The sequence below is a fragment of the Arabidopsis lyrata genome (genome assembly GCF_000004255.2).
Source record: "Arabidopsis lyrata subsp. lyrata unplaced genomic scaffold ARALYscaffold_1, whole genome shotgun sequence".
Taxonomy (NCBI): Eukaryota; Viridiplantae; Streptophyta; class Magnoliopsida; order Brassicales; family Brassicaceae; genus Arabidopsis; species Arabidopsis lyrata.
Window position 1 is genome coordinate 1,848,649 of NW_003302555.1, and position 15,489 is coordinate 1,864,137.

The following is a 15,489-nucleotide window of genomic DNA, read 5'->3' on the forward strand; positions in this document are numbered from 1 at the left end:
TTCACCAAAATTAAAAAATTCCACAGTTTATAATGTTTTCCACATGAAATTTCACAAAATAATATTTAAGCATGGATTTAGTATTTAGAGTTATGACATTATTTATTTAAATAGATTAATTATAAATTAAAAAACAGTTTGGGTTATTGGTTTGGTTCGGTTCAACCAAACCAATCGGGTTGTAGAAAAGTTTAATGGGTTGTGTGTAGACTTTGGTTCAGTTTGGATCGGTTGGTTCGGTCGGTTTCGGTTCGGTTCGGTTAAAATGACCACACCTAGCTACTATAGACGATACGTAATATATGACAGAGACAATGGCATGAAGGAAACACACTTTACCCCCGATAGAAAACACATGGACTTTGTTTGTGAATACACATTCTGATCTTGATTCTCTGTTCGACCATATCCCCACCGCAAGGATCAATGCTCCCGCTATTCCTACGATCCTGTTCTCAACAATCATTGTGCCAAATTGTAAACCATATTGTGGAATGTTTAAATACTGATTAAAAATTTGTGAAATCTTCCTAAGCTTACTAATTACTTTTATAGATCAGTTGTATGAAAAAATTTAAGAAGGCTTTAATTTCTAACCTTTTAAAATATATGTGCTTAATTTCGGATAACGTAATGATTTTGTGTGTATGTCATGATGTTTCTCTATGTTAACATGATATATATATGTTTACAGCAAATCTATTAGTTTTATCTTTTCTCATGACATTTTAGCCAATTAGTAGTATTAAAAATTAATTATTACCAATTGATGCAAAGGCATGTCATGTTGAAGTATGTAGTGATCTTATTCTTAGGTAAGGCGCCGAGTGCTTGGAATAGATTGGAGATAGAGCATCCGATCACATTGGCACTGAGATGAGCTGCTGCCAAACATGACACTGCGATTATCCCTAACACGAAAGCTGTTTTGCTTGGAGCTTGACACTCGAGCTTATTGTGCTTCACCTGCCAAAAACAATATGCAACCATAAACGTCATCATCATCATCATAATCATTTGTTGACGAAGATATATTTTACATCTTGTTGGGCGGCTTCGGCTTGTAATCCGACGAAACCAGCGACGATATCAAAGCCTACAGTCAAAACAATGCAAACAATGATGACGCTGATTAAGCATCCTTTCTTCTCCGTTTTGTTCCCCTCTTCCATTTTCTATAATGAAACAAGTTTGTCTTCTTGTTTTCTTGTTTCAAGAGGTTAAAAGAAAAAAGGTGAGTCAAGAAGAAGCGATCGGATTCCTTGTGAAATTGAGAATCTTGTGTGAAAGTTTTTTTTTTTTTTCATTTTAAATAGAAATGTTCTCTAAACTTAACTATTTTAATTATCGTTCTACAGTATTATGACATGTGGGGTAATTATAAGTTATAAGATTCTTATACATGTTTACATGTATCTAATACTAATCAAATCGTGACACTTGTCCAATAGAAATAAATAGATATAGTTAAAGTAACAAAACAATAATATTTTTTACCAATATATATATATACTTAACAACAGTTATGGAAGATAGAATTACAAAAAGTCAATCCAAAACAATTTAATTCACTCTGGTTAACAAATTTATTATTATTAGTGTAGTCTTTTTAATATATATATATATATATACACATATTTATAGAATCGTATGTGATGCATGTAGATATATATGATAGATTAATCATCATTTGTAATAAAATCATAATATCTATGATGGTAATGTATCATTACACATGTTACCTAACAGTGCTAAATTATTGGCTTTTGTATTTTTCTATAAATACACTTTTCAGTAACAAACATGTGGAACTTAAGAATAGACTGACACGGAGCGCATCAGGCAAGCAAAAACAATACTTGAAGGATTTAGAGCTTCAAGCATTTTAAATCGGATAATGCTTGATAATTTTCAGAGAAATTATGTCTTTGGCATTTTGTGATGATATTTGTATGCAGAGAGAAGAATTTCATATCATCCGCATGAAATCCCCAAAATCCAAACGCACAAATTAAGACATCTATCGTTAGGAAATGTCCACCAACATCTTTGAACTATCTTTTTTAAGCAAGAGTAACTTGGATCTATATAACTTAGATAACATCGAAATCTGTAGAAAAAGTCAGCAATATAGCCTCTAACTTGTAACATCACATAAACAGCTCTAACGTTAAAACTTAAAACCATATGAAATCATGAATTGTGCCAAAAAAAAAAAAAAAAAAAAAAATTACACATGGGTCCGCTAAAATATAAAAGGATGTCGTTTTAATAATACAATTAAGGCTTTCCAAACAATTACAGTACAATAAAATAATTCTGTGACAAGAGGGTTCTACATAAAAAACCTTTGACATTACAGAAGGTGAAGTAGAATACACATTTTAATTTCAATACATGAACGGAGAAGGAGCGTAACCCGGCGATGCTATACGGTATGTGATTGTGTTTCTCCTGCATTCAGACCACAATTATATTTCTCATATATAGTATCAAACAAATATTTTATGATTTTGTCATCAGATCTATGCAACATCAGACAACTGTTGGACTAAAATCGACTAAACAAAGTAGTTAAATTTAAATTTTTAAATTTGTCAACCACTCTAATCCGGATTAGTGTGAGTTTGATTAGTATTCCAAATCTTACTAACCGCTAAACTTGCTGATAAAAATTAATTTCAATAAAAAAAAATGTCAATTTGTTTTTGGTTGATGAAGAATATCAATTTGAGAAGAAATGGTATTGCCATCAAAGAAAACACACTAAACTATAATAAAATCGAGGATTATTTTTGCATATATGTGAAAAAAAACTCCTGATTAATGAATTTTTAAAAAGCTGAAAAATAGAAAAAAAATCATAAATTTTACCAGGCTCTTTTCAGTGTCGTATCTCTGCGGGAAAACGACGTCGTTTCTCTGGCTACAACTTTTCCAAACGAGCGATCAGCCTCTCCGGCGAATACGGTGGTGGATGCTGCGTCTTCGGAAATGGCAGAAAGAGACGGCCGCCACCGCCGTGTTCCGTCGATCCTTCTCTGCTCCGGACAACGCGGCGCGTGGCGATTAACACTTCGAGAGATCGTCGTCGTCGTCGTCCGCGCGTGCGTATCAATCGCGGTTGAAGAAGAAGATGATTCCTTTCGATCTGCCGGAGATGAGCGATAACACTGACGAATTAGAGAGAAAAACATTATAATTACACTACTCTGTTAATTTTTTAATTATTTATGACATTGATTTTACATACACATATATATATAATTTGCTTAATTTCGATTTTATTTAATGCAAAAGGATTTTGTTTGCTTAATTTTGATTCGTTTCCATACGATTATTATTTTTATTTTATTTGTTTGTAACAGATAAAACGTTTCAGTTTTGGCTTAAGTTGTGTTTTATCCAAAGTCTCGTGTCTGTTAAGCTTTCTAACCGTATTTTATCAGTCAATTACAAAACGTATTAAATTCTATTTTTTGCAACAAATAATTGTTTTCTTTTCTTATTTTATCCATTGCCATTAAAGGATAAGGATTTTTTTCCTGAGTTTATCCATCGTAATTAAGGAAATTATAGCTAATTGGTAATGTTATGAACTGTAGCCTATGTCTTAAAATGGAAAAATGACTAAGATACAATCTTCATCTATTTGTCAAATTTTCATCTATATACGTATGATATTTTTTAATTTTGATATTTTCTATATATAGTCAACGTTTATTTTGTCAACAAACAGTAAACGTTTTCGTTATATTTCATACGATTTTAGTTTTTTTTTTTTTTAATTCAACTAATCGGCCGTCAGTCATTATGAAGTTTTGAGATTTGTAAATTTGTAACCTCCAGCAAATAAGGAATTTAAATATTTGAACATACATTTTATTGATACACTTTAAGTTTTTCTCTTCAACTAGAAAACTAAAGCTGGAATTTGGTTTACAAATCTACATTAAAAGAAATAAAACGATAATTTTTTTGTGAAACAAAAATACAATTTAAAACCAATATATGTCATGAAACGAGAAGGGTATATAACTTGTATGAACAAGACTATAAACTACAACTCGTATAATCTACTAGTGTTGTATTAGAGTCGTATCCAAGATTCCAAGATTGCATGACAAACTATGTATAATGGTACATAGGCCGTTTAAGCCCATTTAGCTAAAAGTGACATAATCCCTGCTCCAACAAGAAGAGAGATATGGGCCATGATTTGAAGTCTAGTGTTTTTTTGCATCTTAGGGTGCATAAAATCTGCTGCGAGAAAGTCTACTAGAGACATATAGATGAGGATGCCTGCAGATGCAGCATTAAGGACTCCTTGGACGATCAGAGCCGTTGGACTCGACTCGTTATAAGAGCTTGAAATTGCCATTCCGACCGCGATTCCGACCGGCGTCGTTACAGAGAAAAAGATCGACATTATTGTAATTGACATAAAATTGAAATTTCCCTGCAATATATAAGAGTTCGAATGATCAGAGACACGCAATTGAGATAAACTTTGTGATCTAATCAACCAAATGATTTTAGTAGATAAAATTTTCCTTGAATGCACTTATTTAGTTATAAAGGAATTCGTTACATCCATAATAAGTTTAGATTTTGGTTTAGAAGAAACTTATGCTAAGAGACATAAAACCTTTTTATATGCTTATAATTACTATTACTCTAAGTAAGCCAGGTCTGATGTTTATAGGGTCCGAATGGTGACCGCGTATTTGGTTGTGCGGGGAAAGCGGTTTTAGAGTGCGGTACGGATCAACTGCGGTACATGCGGTTTGCGGGACAAATGCGGTTTATACAAAATAAGCGGTACACAATAAAATTTGATTGGTGAAAAACTATTTGCGGTGCGAATTTCATATTGATTTATTAATAACTACTACAATTTATATGAAATAATTTAACCATAGTTTAATAAAATCTTACTATAACTTTTTTTCTTCTATAGATCTGTTTTTTTTACTAAAATTAGTTATTTTCTAATTTATGAAGAAATAGTGAAGTAAGTTAATTTTTTTCTAAAAGAACACATTTTCAAAGTAAAATATTTATGAGAATTGTTAACAAGTTAATTTTTTAAAAAATATATATTTAGTATATTGTTATTTGTTAAAATGTGTGGAGGCAATTTTAGCTTTTTTTATTAATCATAAATTAAATGAAAAAAGGAAGGTTAGCTTTCAGCCCAAAAAAAAAAAAAAAAAAAGGTTAGCTGTTGAAAGAAAAAAGAAAAATAAAAAAGAAAAAAAGAGAGAACTGTTTTAACCTGTGCGGAATTGGTAAATCCGCTGGGTAATTGATCGTTTGAAAAAATAGGTGCGGTCCACTGGTTAATACCTGATATGCAAAAACGCAAACACTTTTTTCTATATTTTTTGAAAACCGCACATAATAGAAAAAGATATGTGATTGGTGACTTTATGTGGTTTTCAAAAAACCAAACTGAAATCCGCTTTTTTTTACGTCTCCATTCACTCCCATAATCTAGAGTGTATTAGATGATATTTATCGGATCATGTCAAATGTTTGACAAAACAATAGATTATCTGTACATCTTTTGCCAAATATGTATTCAGAGCCATTATTCAACTCTTGCATGCATTCTACCAATTAATTTGAATAGCTGTCTGGTCAAAATGTACAATTTAAAGATTTTTTTTTGTAATTTAATGAAGAAATACAAAAAAGGTCAAATATGTGTATAACAAAGAGTTGGAAAAAAAAGAAGTCACTGTTTGAAATTTGCAAGTGGGAGATAAGTCAAAGAAAGCCGAAAAGATGGACGACACATTTAATGTAAAATTCAATATATAATATCAATGAATACTCACGACAAAAAAAAATATATATATATCAATGAATACTATACATCTTTGATCTTAAATATGATTCTTGTATATTCAAAAAAAGATTATGAAAAGCAAAGAGGATATCTAGTTTACCTGGGCGATGCAACCACCAAGACCAAGTCCTTCGAAGCATTGATGAAACATTAAAGCAGCAAAGAGAGCTTTGGCAGTGTCTGGACTTTGTGATGCTCCCAGTGATATTCCTATTACCACTGAGTGTACTATTATTCCCACTTCCAACACCTATATTATAGTATTATATAAAATTATTAAGTAATTAGCTTCACTTTTTACATAAAGATAAAAGGATTCTATGGAATCTCCATGCGAAATTTACGTAAAGAGAGAAGCAAACTCATGTAGCCTCATATGGACCCATCACTATTGTATCTCATATTTTAATACATATTTCATACACACGAAAAGATTGCATCTTGATCTAATTTTAGGTTTCCCGACGTTTAGTTGACTCACTTTTACTTTAAACTTATATTAAAGGGTACAAACCGTATTAGTTACTATATTAGAGCAAGAGTTGATTTTTCTGGCTTTATCTTTTGGGGACCCTATAATTAATATGTGGTCAAATTTCTCCCAAGAATCTCTTACCGGCCTGGACCTTAATCATAAATGTATGTATCATAGTAATATAAAAAAATTATGTTAAAGAAGGACTATTGGAAAAATATTACGATATGAAAGTAGTTAAAATATATATTCAAATTTCTTACAAAATTTATATGGTGCATAAATTTTTTATTCTTTCACTACATGTACACATGCTAAATGGAAGTTGACGACTCTTTAACAAAAAAAAAAAAATGGAAGTTGACGACAAAATATATAGGTTAATAAAAATTCAGTGACATATTCTCAACTTGGCATATATCTTAATTTTACTTTTTTCCAGAAAAAGGTTAATTTATATGGGAAAAATAGAGGTCAATTAAAGTAATTAATTAATTACCTGTGCCACAACTCGAGTCCGGTGAAGCTGAACTTCGGATTCACCAGATTCCACGCCAACAATCCCGTGCGTGTGACCGTGAGCATGCACGTGCAAACCGAGCTCGTCTCCACCGCCACCGCCACCGCCTTGTTCCTCACCGTCACCAATCCTCTTAGACGTCTTGAAATGCAGTCTATGGAAATACGACGTGGCAAACGAGTCAACGGAGAGAGTCAAAATCGCAGCGACCATTGCAACAAACCCAGTGAACGGAAACTCCCAGGCTTCTCCTTTCAGACACGGTGACGTCAGCTTCTCGTAACCTTCAGGCAACACATGCATAAACCCCGTTGCTAGGATTACGCCGGCGGCGAAGGCTTTCGTCACGAAGAAGAAAGTCGTCTCCGGTTTAAGCGACGGGAAGAACTTGCCTAGTAACGGAAACAGAACGCCTATAACTCCGGCGGTGAGAACGGAAGGTATTGCGGCGATCTTGTATTTATTAGCTCCGGCTTTGTTCGCTTCGTCGTCTTCGTGTGAACACTCGCATTTAGACTCGCCGGCGGATACGGCGATGAAGAGGAAGGAGATGAAGAAGAAAAAGAGAAAGAGCTTGCCGTTTTGTGTGATTCTCATCTTATTGATTGAGTTTTAATTTGAATTTCTTCGTGATGATGCTGATGATGATGATGTGGAAGAATAAGAACAAATGGAAGAATAAAGGACGATATATCATATATGTGGAGATTGGCGTGATCTTCGTATTTATCTCAAAGTGTATGCTATAGTTATATAGATATGTAAGATTTAACAGGTGATATTCTAATGGAAGACTTATTTGTATTAATTGTTTTTTAAATTATATACTTTTATCAATTGACTTTTAAATATTTGTGTTTTTGGTTTATTTATTTTTTTGTATTTCAATTCTGTGGGAACTCAAACAAGATCGACTCCATAATTCAAAGAAGAAAAGAGATAAGAATAATTATTAGGTCCATATTTGTTTTTGTCCCTAGAAACTAAAAATTTGTCCTTCGAAATTTTAATAAAAGACGGATGAACATGTAGTTGTCTATTTCATAAATAGTTTTTAATTGATATGATTCAATAATAAAAATGATTTTAAAATAACTTACTCGAGGTTGTTAAGAAAAGCTAAAAAAAAACTTAGCAGAATTTTTGTTTATCCATTCAAATTACATAAAACAATAATCAACTATTCGCATTCATTTGGTTACCATGACCAAATGGCCCATTTAACAAAATTCACTAAGAATCTAAACAACAAATCATTTTAAATTGATAAGAAAAAAAGGGGGAATGCGGTCATCGAACATGTTGTTTAATTTTTTTAGACATGGTACAAAACTACAAACGGTTGAGAGCTACGTTAAGGGGTGGAAATAAAAGAAAAATCGAATCTTTAGGGAATAGATTATTAAAAGTGAGAAAGACTACGTTCATTCATGCTACGTGTAACTATGAAACTGTTTTTCTTGTGAATACTTTAAATACGATTATATCTAATAAACCATTAAAATAAAGAGCTTTAACCTTTTCTCCTTAAAATTATGTCGAGAGAATGTCGACATAAAAGTACGGAACTATCTAAAACGCAAGTTGACTACTACTCTCGTTGCTTAAGCACATGTGAAGTCAACCGACTTAAACCTCTGATTATGTCGATATTATGACTCTATTTTCCCAATTCCTTTCCATATTTTGGACTTTACCATGTCTTACGTGTTATTTTAATAATCCTATCTAAATCTCTTTCCTCTTACCTTTAATATATTGATTTTTTTAAAAGATGTAAGTCATAATAAACCAAAGACAAAATCATGAAAATGGCATTTATATCATCTTTGCCATGATTTTTTTTTTCAGAATCGTGTGACATTACTACATATGTTTACTGCATTCGGACTTCGTACATATTAATTAGATTGAATGTGTTGTACTAGTTGCTTGTGGCATGGGTGCAGTATACTGCTCATGCATATGCGACGCAATGCACAAACATATAGGATCGGATTTTGAAATTAAAATCACAAAAAGCAAAAGAAATCACAAGAGATAATATCTCGTCCAACTGGAAGAGCAAAAAAAATCACGAGTTTTGTTTTCCCAAAATCTCTAGAATTTATAACTTCTTCAGTGGATTTACTATTTAGCAGAATTGAATTATTGCTTTTATTATGTGTAGATATTTGTTTCTGTGGATCTCATCTAATATGCTAAAAAACCTTTTACAAGAAAAGAAGAACCACTGATTTGATTTGAGGGACATTATCTACCAACAAAAACAAAATTATATCCACTAAGTATATTTATAACTTTCCCATAATTTAGTATTGGATATTTCATTTTCTAATGATTTGATCATTAGTTTGTGCCTCAAAATACAGACATACTAAGATAATTTAATCTTGTGTCAACGGCACATGAAGATAATTTTCCGCTTAAAACATATACTAAATTACAATACAAATATATTACTACAAGTACAACCAAACGATATTATTGAAACTTTTATGAAAACATTAATTTATAAACAACACTGAAGAGTGAAGAGAACAAAACCTTTTATTGATACACAAATTTTGAAAAGAGTTGTGAAATGGTCCACACCGACTGACTTTGATTCTTGAAGAAAAAAAACAAAATGGGTTTGATTCTTCGAACCTGGTTGGTTTCACTTCACATCACCGAAGACTTCCTAGTTCCTCCACCATCGATCTGAACTCTTTAGTGTCGTTGTGTGAGGGTTTAATCACAATAATCAATATAGGACCCTCTTCCAAGTTTCTGAAGTGACCAATCTTTAATATGTATTTGCTGATTGGTAACTGTGGAATATGACAAAACTAATGAATCATTCATCCCAAAGTTTTATTTATCAACCAAAAAAACAGATTATGGCATTAGTAAAGATAAGTCTGGTCACTTAATATTGACTTATGTTTACATGTATTCAAATCCAAGTTTTGATATCCATTGGTTCATTAAAAGATACTTCATCCTTTCAAAATATAAAACGTTTTAGCTAAAAGCACGCTGATTAAGAAGATCTACTTTTTAAAAATCTAGCCAATCATATAAGAGACTGCATAATAAAAATAATCATAAAATATTAAAGTAATATATAATTTGCATAGAAACTTAAAAACGACTTATATTGTGAAACAAAAAAATTTCTTCAAAACGTCTTATATTATGAAACATAAGGAATAAAACTTTATTTCTCTCCCAAGCTAGAAGAGACAAATAGCATATATGAGTGTCACACCCTATGTAAGGTTAAAGCCGTCGGATGATTAATGTATGGGCCAGTACTTAAAGAATCACTTTGACTATTTTGTTTTTCCTGAGACAAATCATTCATAATTAATTCGTCAAACTTTGAAACTGAGTTTCAACAACTTTGTATGATTGTGACGAATGACGATAGTTTTGTTTTGTTCAAAATAACTGAATCTTCTAAAGCTCTTGAAATAATTTAATACTCCTCTGGATATATGCAGTGTTAATATAACTGAACCAAACCAAACCGAACCGGTAAGGTGCGAATCCGGAACAATTTTATCGGTTTACTAACATTATGTACTACAATTGGTTTGTCATCAACAGTTAAATAGATCTATTAATAAAGGCCCATTAATACAATATTAATAAATTCCCACATAATTATCAATTGGATCGTAGTCTTTGTAATCGCTGGGTTATGTAACATCTATAAATAGTTTTGTCCCACAATGTAAGAAATTAAATGTTACAAAAATGAAAACCAAAACAAAAGTTGCAAGAATTTTGAACCCAATTATGCAGGAAAACAATATTTCCTTTTTAAATTTTTTTTTTCTGAAATTCAACTACTTTGAACTTTAATCTGCAATGATTCAGTTTAAATCATTGTTACTTTTGTCCAATAATATGTTCCGATTCAAGATAATTATTATTTTTATTCCAACGAGTTTTGATTGATATATTTTATTTAAAGGTCAGAAAACTGTAACCATTGATCTCCATCAATATAAGACGTGTTAATTAATAGAGCAACTTGAGTCTCATTAAGCTTCTGCACATATGCTGCCCTCTTTGACATATCGGCTCCTGGACCCGAACAGTTATATTCTCCATAAAATATAGTCCTAAACAAACAATGTCAGTTGATTACTAATCAACATTCCTTAACAAAAACAAATTTTATCGAAAAAATGGGTTTTGTACTTACGCGTCCCTAGAGGGATCGTTGAAATTGTTCCAGCCTTCAGGTGCGATAACATCGGTCATGGTAGTGGAAACGAAGACCACACGTGAGTAAGGCCGCCATGCACGACCGAGCCACACGTGACCAGTGCCACCGATCGTGCAGTTGACGAAGGAGAAGCCACTGTTCTCGTCCTTGGAGCTACGCCCGTTTGCAGTCACGGCTCCGTTGACCGCTTTTGACCCTGGGCTCACTTGATTAGCCATTGATATTATTCGACAGTCCTACACTTATCAAACATTTAACATTGGATCCAAACACTAATTAGCGACCATTAAACCAAAACACAAAAAGTAACCTAAATATATATACATTACCTGATAGAGAGATTTAGCGTTGCCGAAGATGAAATCAATGGAGCCTTGAATGTAACAATCTTTGAAGTAATGACGACCTCTATCGTCATGAAGAGTGTCTTGAGCTCCGAAGAAACCGCATCCTACAAACGCTGATTCATCTCCGGCAATTCTTATCGCCACCGCCTGAGCTCCTACGTCTCCTGGCTTTGGTATCGGAGCCACGTTCTATCACAAAATATATCACACACAACACCAAAGTTATCTTTAATGTAGCTTGTTTTGTTGATACTAGTTATACATAATCCGGTTAAATTAAACGAAAGCGTACCAACAAAATTATTAGAAAACCATGTAGAAAAGATAGTAAACCAAACCAAGTAGAGAAGATAGTAAACCGATTTGGTTTCAAGTAAACCGATTTGTTTTCACATTTTACCTATTCGGCCAAATCGTAACCAAACCGAGCAAAAGCTGAGAGATAAAATATCAAACCGATTAAACCAACATCTTTTTAAAAATACTTCAAACTAAAGCTATAGTTTCTATGAATTCGAAATAATTGAGTAATGAGTACCGGTTTCTATTGATACTTAATACAACGAACAAATCCGAACCTCAGAACCGGACTGTGCATCTCTGTTTGATCTTAAAAAACACCCTTCTAACGATTTTATTTAAGTATATATGTTAATGGTAATTAATAAACTAATTCATTTACCATGAAACTAATGTTCTTCGCAACGAACTGAGAACCGAAGACTTGGACCGAGGCACAGTAAAATGTGCCATTAGCTGAGTAGGCCGTGTCGTTCCATGCTATGGCCGTAGTCTCGAACCCTTGTCCTTGCAACGTTATGTTTGGTTTAGTCTTCGGAATCACCACTTTTTCACTGCCATGCAATAATTGTATATCATTTTCTTAACGTACATAGATTTCTTAATTGTTTTTGTAGTAACTAAATCATTTGATAACAACATACTAGTACATGCCGGAGTTGATCCAAATCACGTTCCTTCTCTGACTAAAATTCCCCACTGCGTCCACGGCAGATTGCACCGTCGTGAAATTGCAGCAACCGTTCTTATCCACGCAGAGATAGGACGTTGTGTCGGTGTCCAATGGAGGTATATTTTTAGGGAAATCGTCACATATTGATACCTTTTTTTTGGTATCCGAAGGTCTATGATGGTGATGATGATGATTATGATGATGATGATGATGGTGACCATAAAAGGATTTTTTGACTGAATATGATATTGATTTGATACCATGTAAAATATCAAAAGGATTGTGCATAACAGCTTCAGGATGTGTTTTAAAGAGAGGTTTGGATGCTAAAATGGCAATTATGGCAATGCCTATGGATAGAGATAATGAGATTCTTCTATATTTCATTTTTTGGTATAAGTGATATTTGGAAAATAGAAGATAATTTGTGAAATTTGGGTTGGTTGTTTCAGGGATTTGAGAGGGAAGGGATAAAAGGAACTTAATGAATAGGAGGATGCAAAAGAGACAGTTATTTAAAACGAACAAAAGGAAAAAATATGAAATTGCATGAAGTGTAAGGATTTGTTGGAATGCCTTGCAAATTACCCTTTGCTAATGTTTGCTTTCTTACAAATATTAAACTATCTCGATCGACCTAACAAAAAGGCTCATAGCCTTTACTATAAAAATTCAAAAAAGTTTACTCATCATTCTAATACTTTGAGATCCCATAGTCGTTACTAAAACTACGTACTTATCTCACATGTAAAAAAAAAAAAAAAGGTGATAAATTATATATCATCTTTCATGTTTATAATAAAGTGATTATTATTCTAGATATACACTCCAAATTCAGAAAATAACAAAAAAAAAAAAAAAAAAAAAGAGAAAAAGTATTCATCTATGACCAACTTTATAGAATTTTATACTAATTCCATTTATCAAGCAAAAGCTCGGTTAGCTCCAATGTTTTGTTGCTATATTGTTTCACTTTGCAAAAAGAAATACAGCAAAAAACTTAGTTAGAAATGATTTTCTTATTAGTCTGTTCAACTACTCTAATTCAATAAGCCTCATTATTTGGAAGTTGAGTACACATTTAACTTTGTTTGATTGATTATTTGACTATATACCGTCCAGTGTCCACAGCCTAATTATAATAACTAAGATAAACAGAAACGAAGGTTCATGATTCATCAAATTCCCACGTGAAAAGAAATCCAGTTTGAGATATTATCTCGCATACACGTTCACCATATAAGAAGAGAAAAGGTCCCAATATTTGCAAGTTTTGTTATTTCACCAGTTATATATGGAGTTTCTTTTTGACACCCGATCCAAATTTTGTAATTACGTATTACCATTATGGACTATTTATTAGTCTATTAACTGTCTTAGTCAATAACGCATATGATAATTCACCGAATATGGATCATTAATTACTGAATAAACACCGAAAAAACTTGTTAGCAATGTCGAACCATATGAATATAAGAAGGGGCATAATGGGAATTTAGATAACTATCCTTCAATAATTATACAAAGAGACCCACCACTCCCTCTCCACTTTATAAACTCTTTAAATAAAAAAAGAGAAGACTCTTTCTCTCCCATTTACATCTCTTCATCTTCTTCTCTTTCTGCATTTTGTGACTAAATCTGTTCCAATTTTCATATTTTTAGAAAAAAATCCGAAAAGAGAAATACATATTAGCACATTAGATTCAGCAGCTTCAAGTAAGCATATCCACCTCTTATGTTTTTTTTTTTTTTTTTTAAATTTATATATTTGATCTTTGATCCAATTAAATCGTCTCTGTTTTTGATTCTCGGGAGATCGTGACATTTCCGACTTCAGATTTCAATCGATCATATTTTCAAGTATTAGTGTTCAAACTCAAATTCTCTACTCTTTTGTGTTATATTTGAAGAGCTTTGAGAAACTCAAATTATTTGATCAAATCATTTTTTATACTAATCGCTGATTAGTTTTCCTTATTAGATTGTACTATTAAAAACTTGATATGTGGTAAATCTTTGATATGATTTCTTTCAAGATTTAGGTGCAACTTTCAAGAGATGTCTTTATCTATAGATAGCGTCTACAAAACTAGGTTAATGACTAAGAAAGCTTAATTACAATTTCTTATTCCATCAAAGATGCTTTGGTTATCTTGTCTCTATTCCGGTTTAGCCTGGTTTAACATAACGGATAGAAATTTGATTAGACGTCCACGCAATTCGTAAACGATCTTCTTTGTTTTGGACCTTTTGGTGTTTAACCAAAACTGGCCGAAAATTTCTGGCTGAAATTTAATACATGGATTATATGTTTTGATATAATAAGCTACTGAATCATTTCAAAATGTCAAATTTGGATGAATTCTTCTATGTTTTTCTTGTTTAAATAATATACTTGTGTCATCACTCTGCATCTGGTCGCCGTTGCTCATGATTCTTTTCTTATTTTAATCATCTATTATTGTAACTGGTTTTGTGAGTCTTTTATCTTAGTCGAATTCTTTTTTTTATTTTTGAATTATTTTCGCCTGCTAGATCTTTCAAGTAATATAATGTTTTATTTTTTTGAATTTATGATAATATTTTTTCTATCAATTTTTTTGGTTAGAATTCCACATTTTCTTAAGAGAGAGCTACTAGTTTGGTGGGCATTTAATATGTTTTTTATTTGTTGGGTAGTCTTTATTTATTGACACCATAAAGTTTGATCAGATTGTAATTTATATGATCATAAAGGTATTAAACCAGATTAAACTCTTGTGAAACGTTGACCTTTATTTGGAGATCTTCCAAACGTTCACAATTTTGTTTTCTCTTATTATACTTTGAAAGAATGTTGTTGGCAATAACAAATCCACCATTGAATATCCTATTTACAATAAAATTAAATAAAAATAATTTATATGCACTCTGTCGTCACAAAGAGATGATATTATCGTGTTAGTTATTATATATAATCTATGGGGAATTGGTTTTCTTGCAAGTTAGGACTTTATTTTCCGCTTTAAAAATGAAATTGTTGCGGTTGGATTGTTCAACTGAACTTGATCATATTACTTGTTGATGCAAGAAACAAAATTCGAAAAATATGGTGA

At 32.0% G+C, this 15,489-nt stretch overlaps 4 protein-coding genes across 4 annotated transcripts; all 4 read right to left on the reverse strand.

Annotated features, from left to right (window-relative positions):
- Positions 1 to 112: 112 nt before the first annotated feature.
- On the reverse strand, positions 113 to 1,488 carry LOC9328342. The gene is made up of 3 exons (XM_002892234.2): positions 1,041 to 1,488; positions 764 to 966; positions 113 to 449 (listed from the first exon to the last, which is right to left on the reverse strand). The coding sequence occupies exons 1-3, from the start codon at positions 1,170 to 1,172 to the stop codon at positions 218 to 220; spliced, it is 567 nt and encodes a 188-aa protein (XP_002892280.1). The 5' UTR covers positions 1,173 to 1,488; the 3' UTR covers positions 113 to 217.
- A 571-nt stretch (positions 1,489 to 2,059) lies between these two features.
- On the reverse strand, positions 2,060 to 3,378 carry LOC110224604. The gene is made up of 2 exons (XM_021010918.1): positions 2,875 to 3,378; positions 2,060 to 2,454 (listed from the first exon to the last, which is right to left on the reverse strand). The coding sequence occupies exons 1-2, from the start codon at positions 3,195 to 3,197 to the stop codon at positions 2,391 to 2,393; spliced, it is 387 nt and encodes a 128-aa protein (XP_020866577.1). The 5' UTR covers positions 3,198 to 3,378; the 3' UTR covers positions 2,060 to 2,390.
- A 619-nt stretch (positions 3,379 to 3,997) lies between these two features.
- Positions 3,998 to 7,612, reverse strand: LOC9325608 (zinc transporter 5). Its single transcript, XM_021014062.1, has 3 exons — positions 6,829 to 7,612; positions 5,955 to 6,104; positions 3,998 to 4,459 (listed from the first exon to the last, which is right to left on the reverse strand). Exons 1-3 carry the CDS (start codon positions 7,444 to 7,446, stop codon positions 4,154 to 4,156), a joined length of 1,074 nt encoding a protein of 357 aa, XP_020869721.1. The 5' UTR covers positions 7,447 to 7,612; the 3' UTR covers positions 3,998 to 4,153.
- A 3,120-nt stretch (positions 7,613 to 10,732) lies between these two features.
- On the reverse strand, positions 10,733 to 13,020 carry LOC9328344 (probable pectinesterase 8). Its single transcript, XM_002892236.2, has 5 exons — positions 12,363 to 13,020; positions 12,101 to 12,272; positions 11,401 to 11,607; positions 11,048 to 11,307; positions 10,733 to 10,964 (listed from the first exon to the last, which is right to left on the reverse strand). The coding sequence occupies exons 1-5, from the start codon at positions 12,776 to 12,778 to the stop codon at positions 10,808 to 10,810; spliced, it is 1,212 nt and encodes a 403-aa protein (XP_002892282.1). The 5' UTR covers positions 12,779 to 13,020; the 3' UTR covers positions 10,733 to 10,807.
- Positions 13,021 to 15,489: the final 2,469 nt, after the last annotated feature.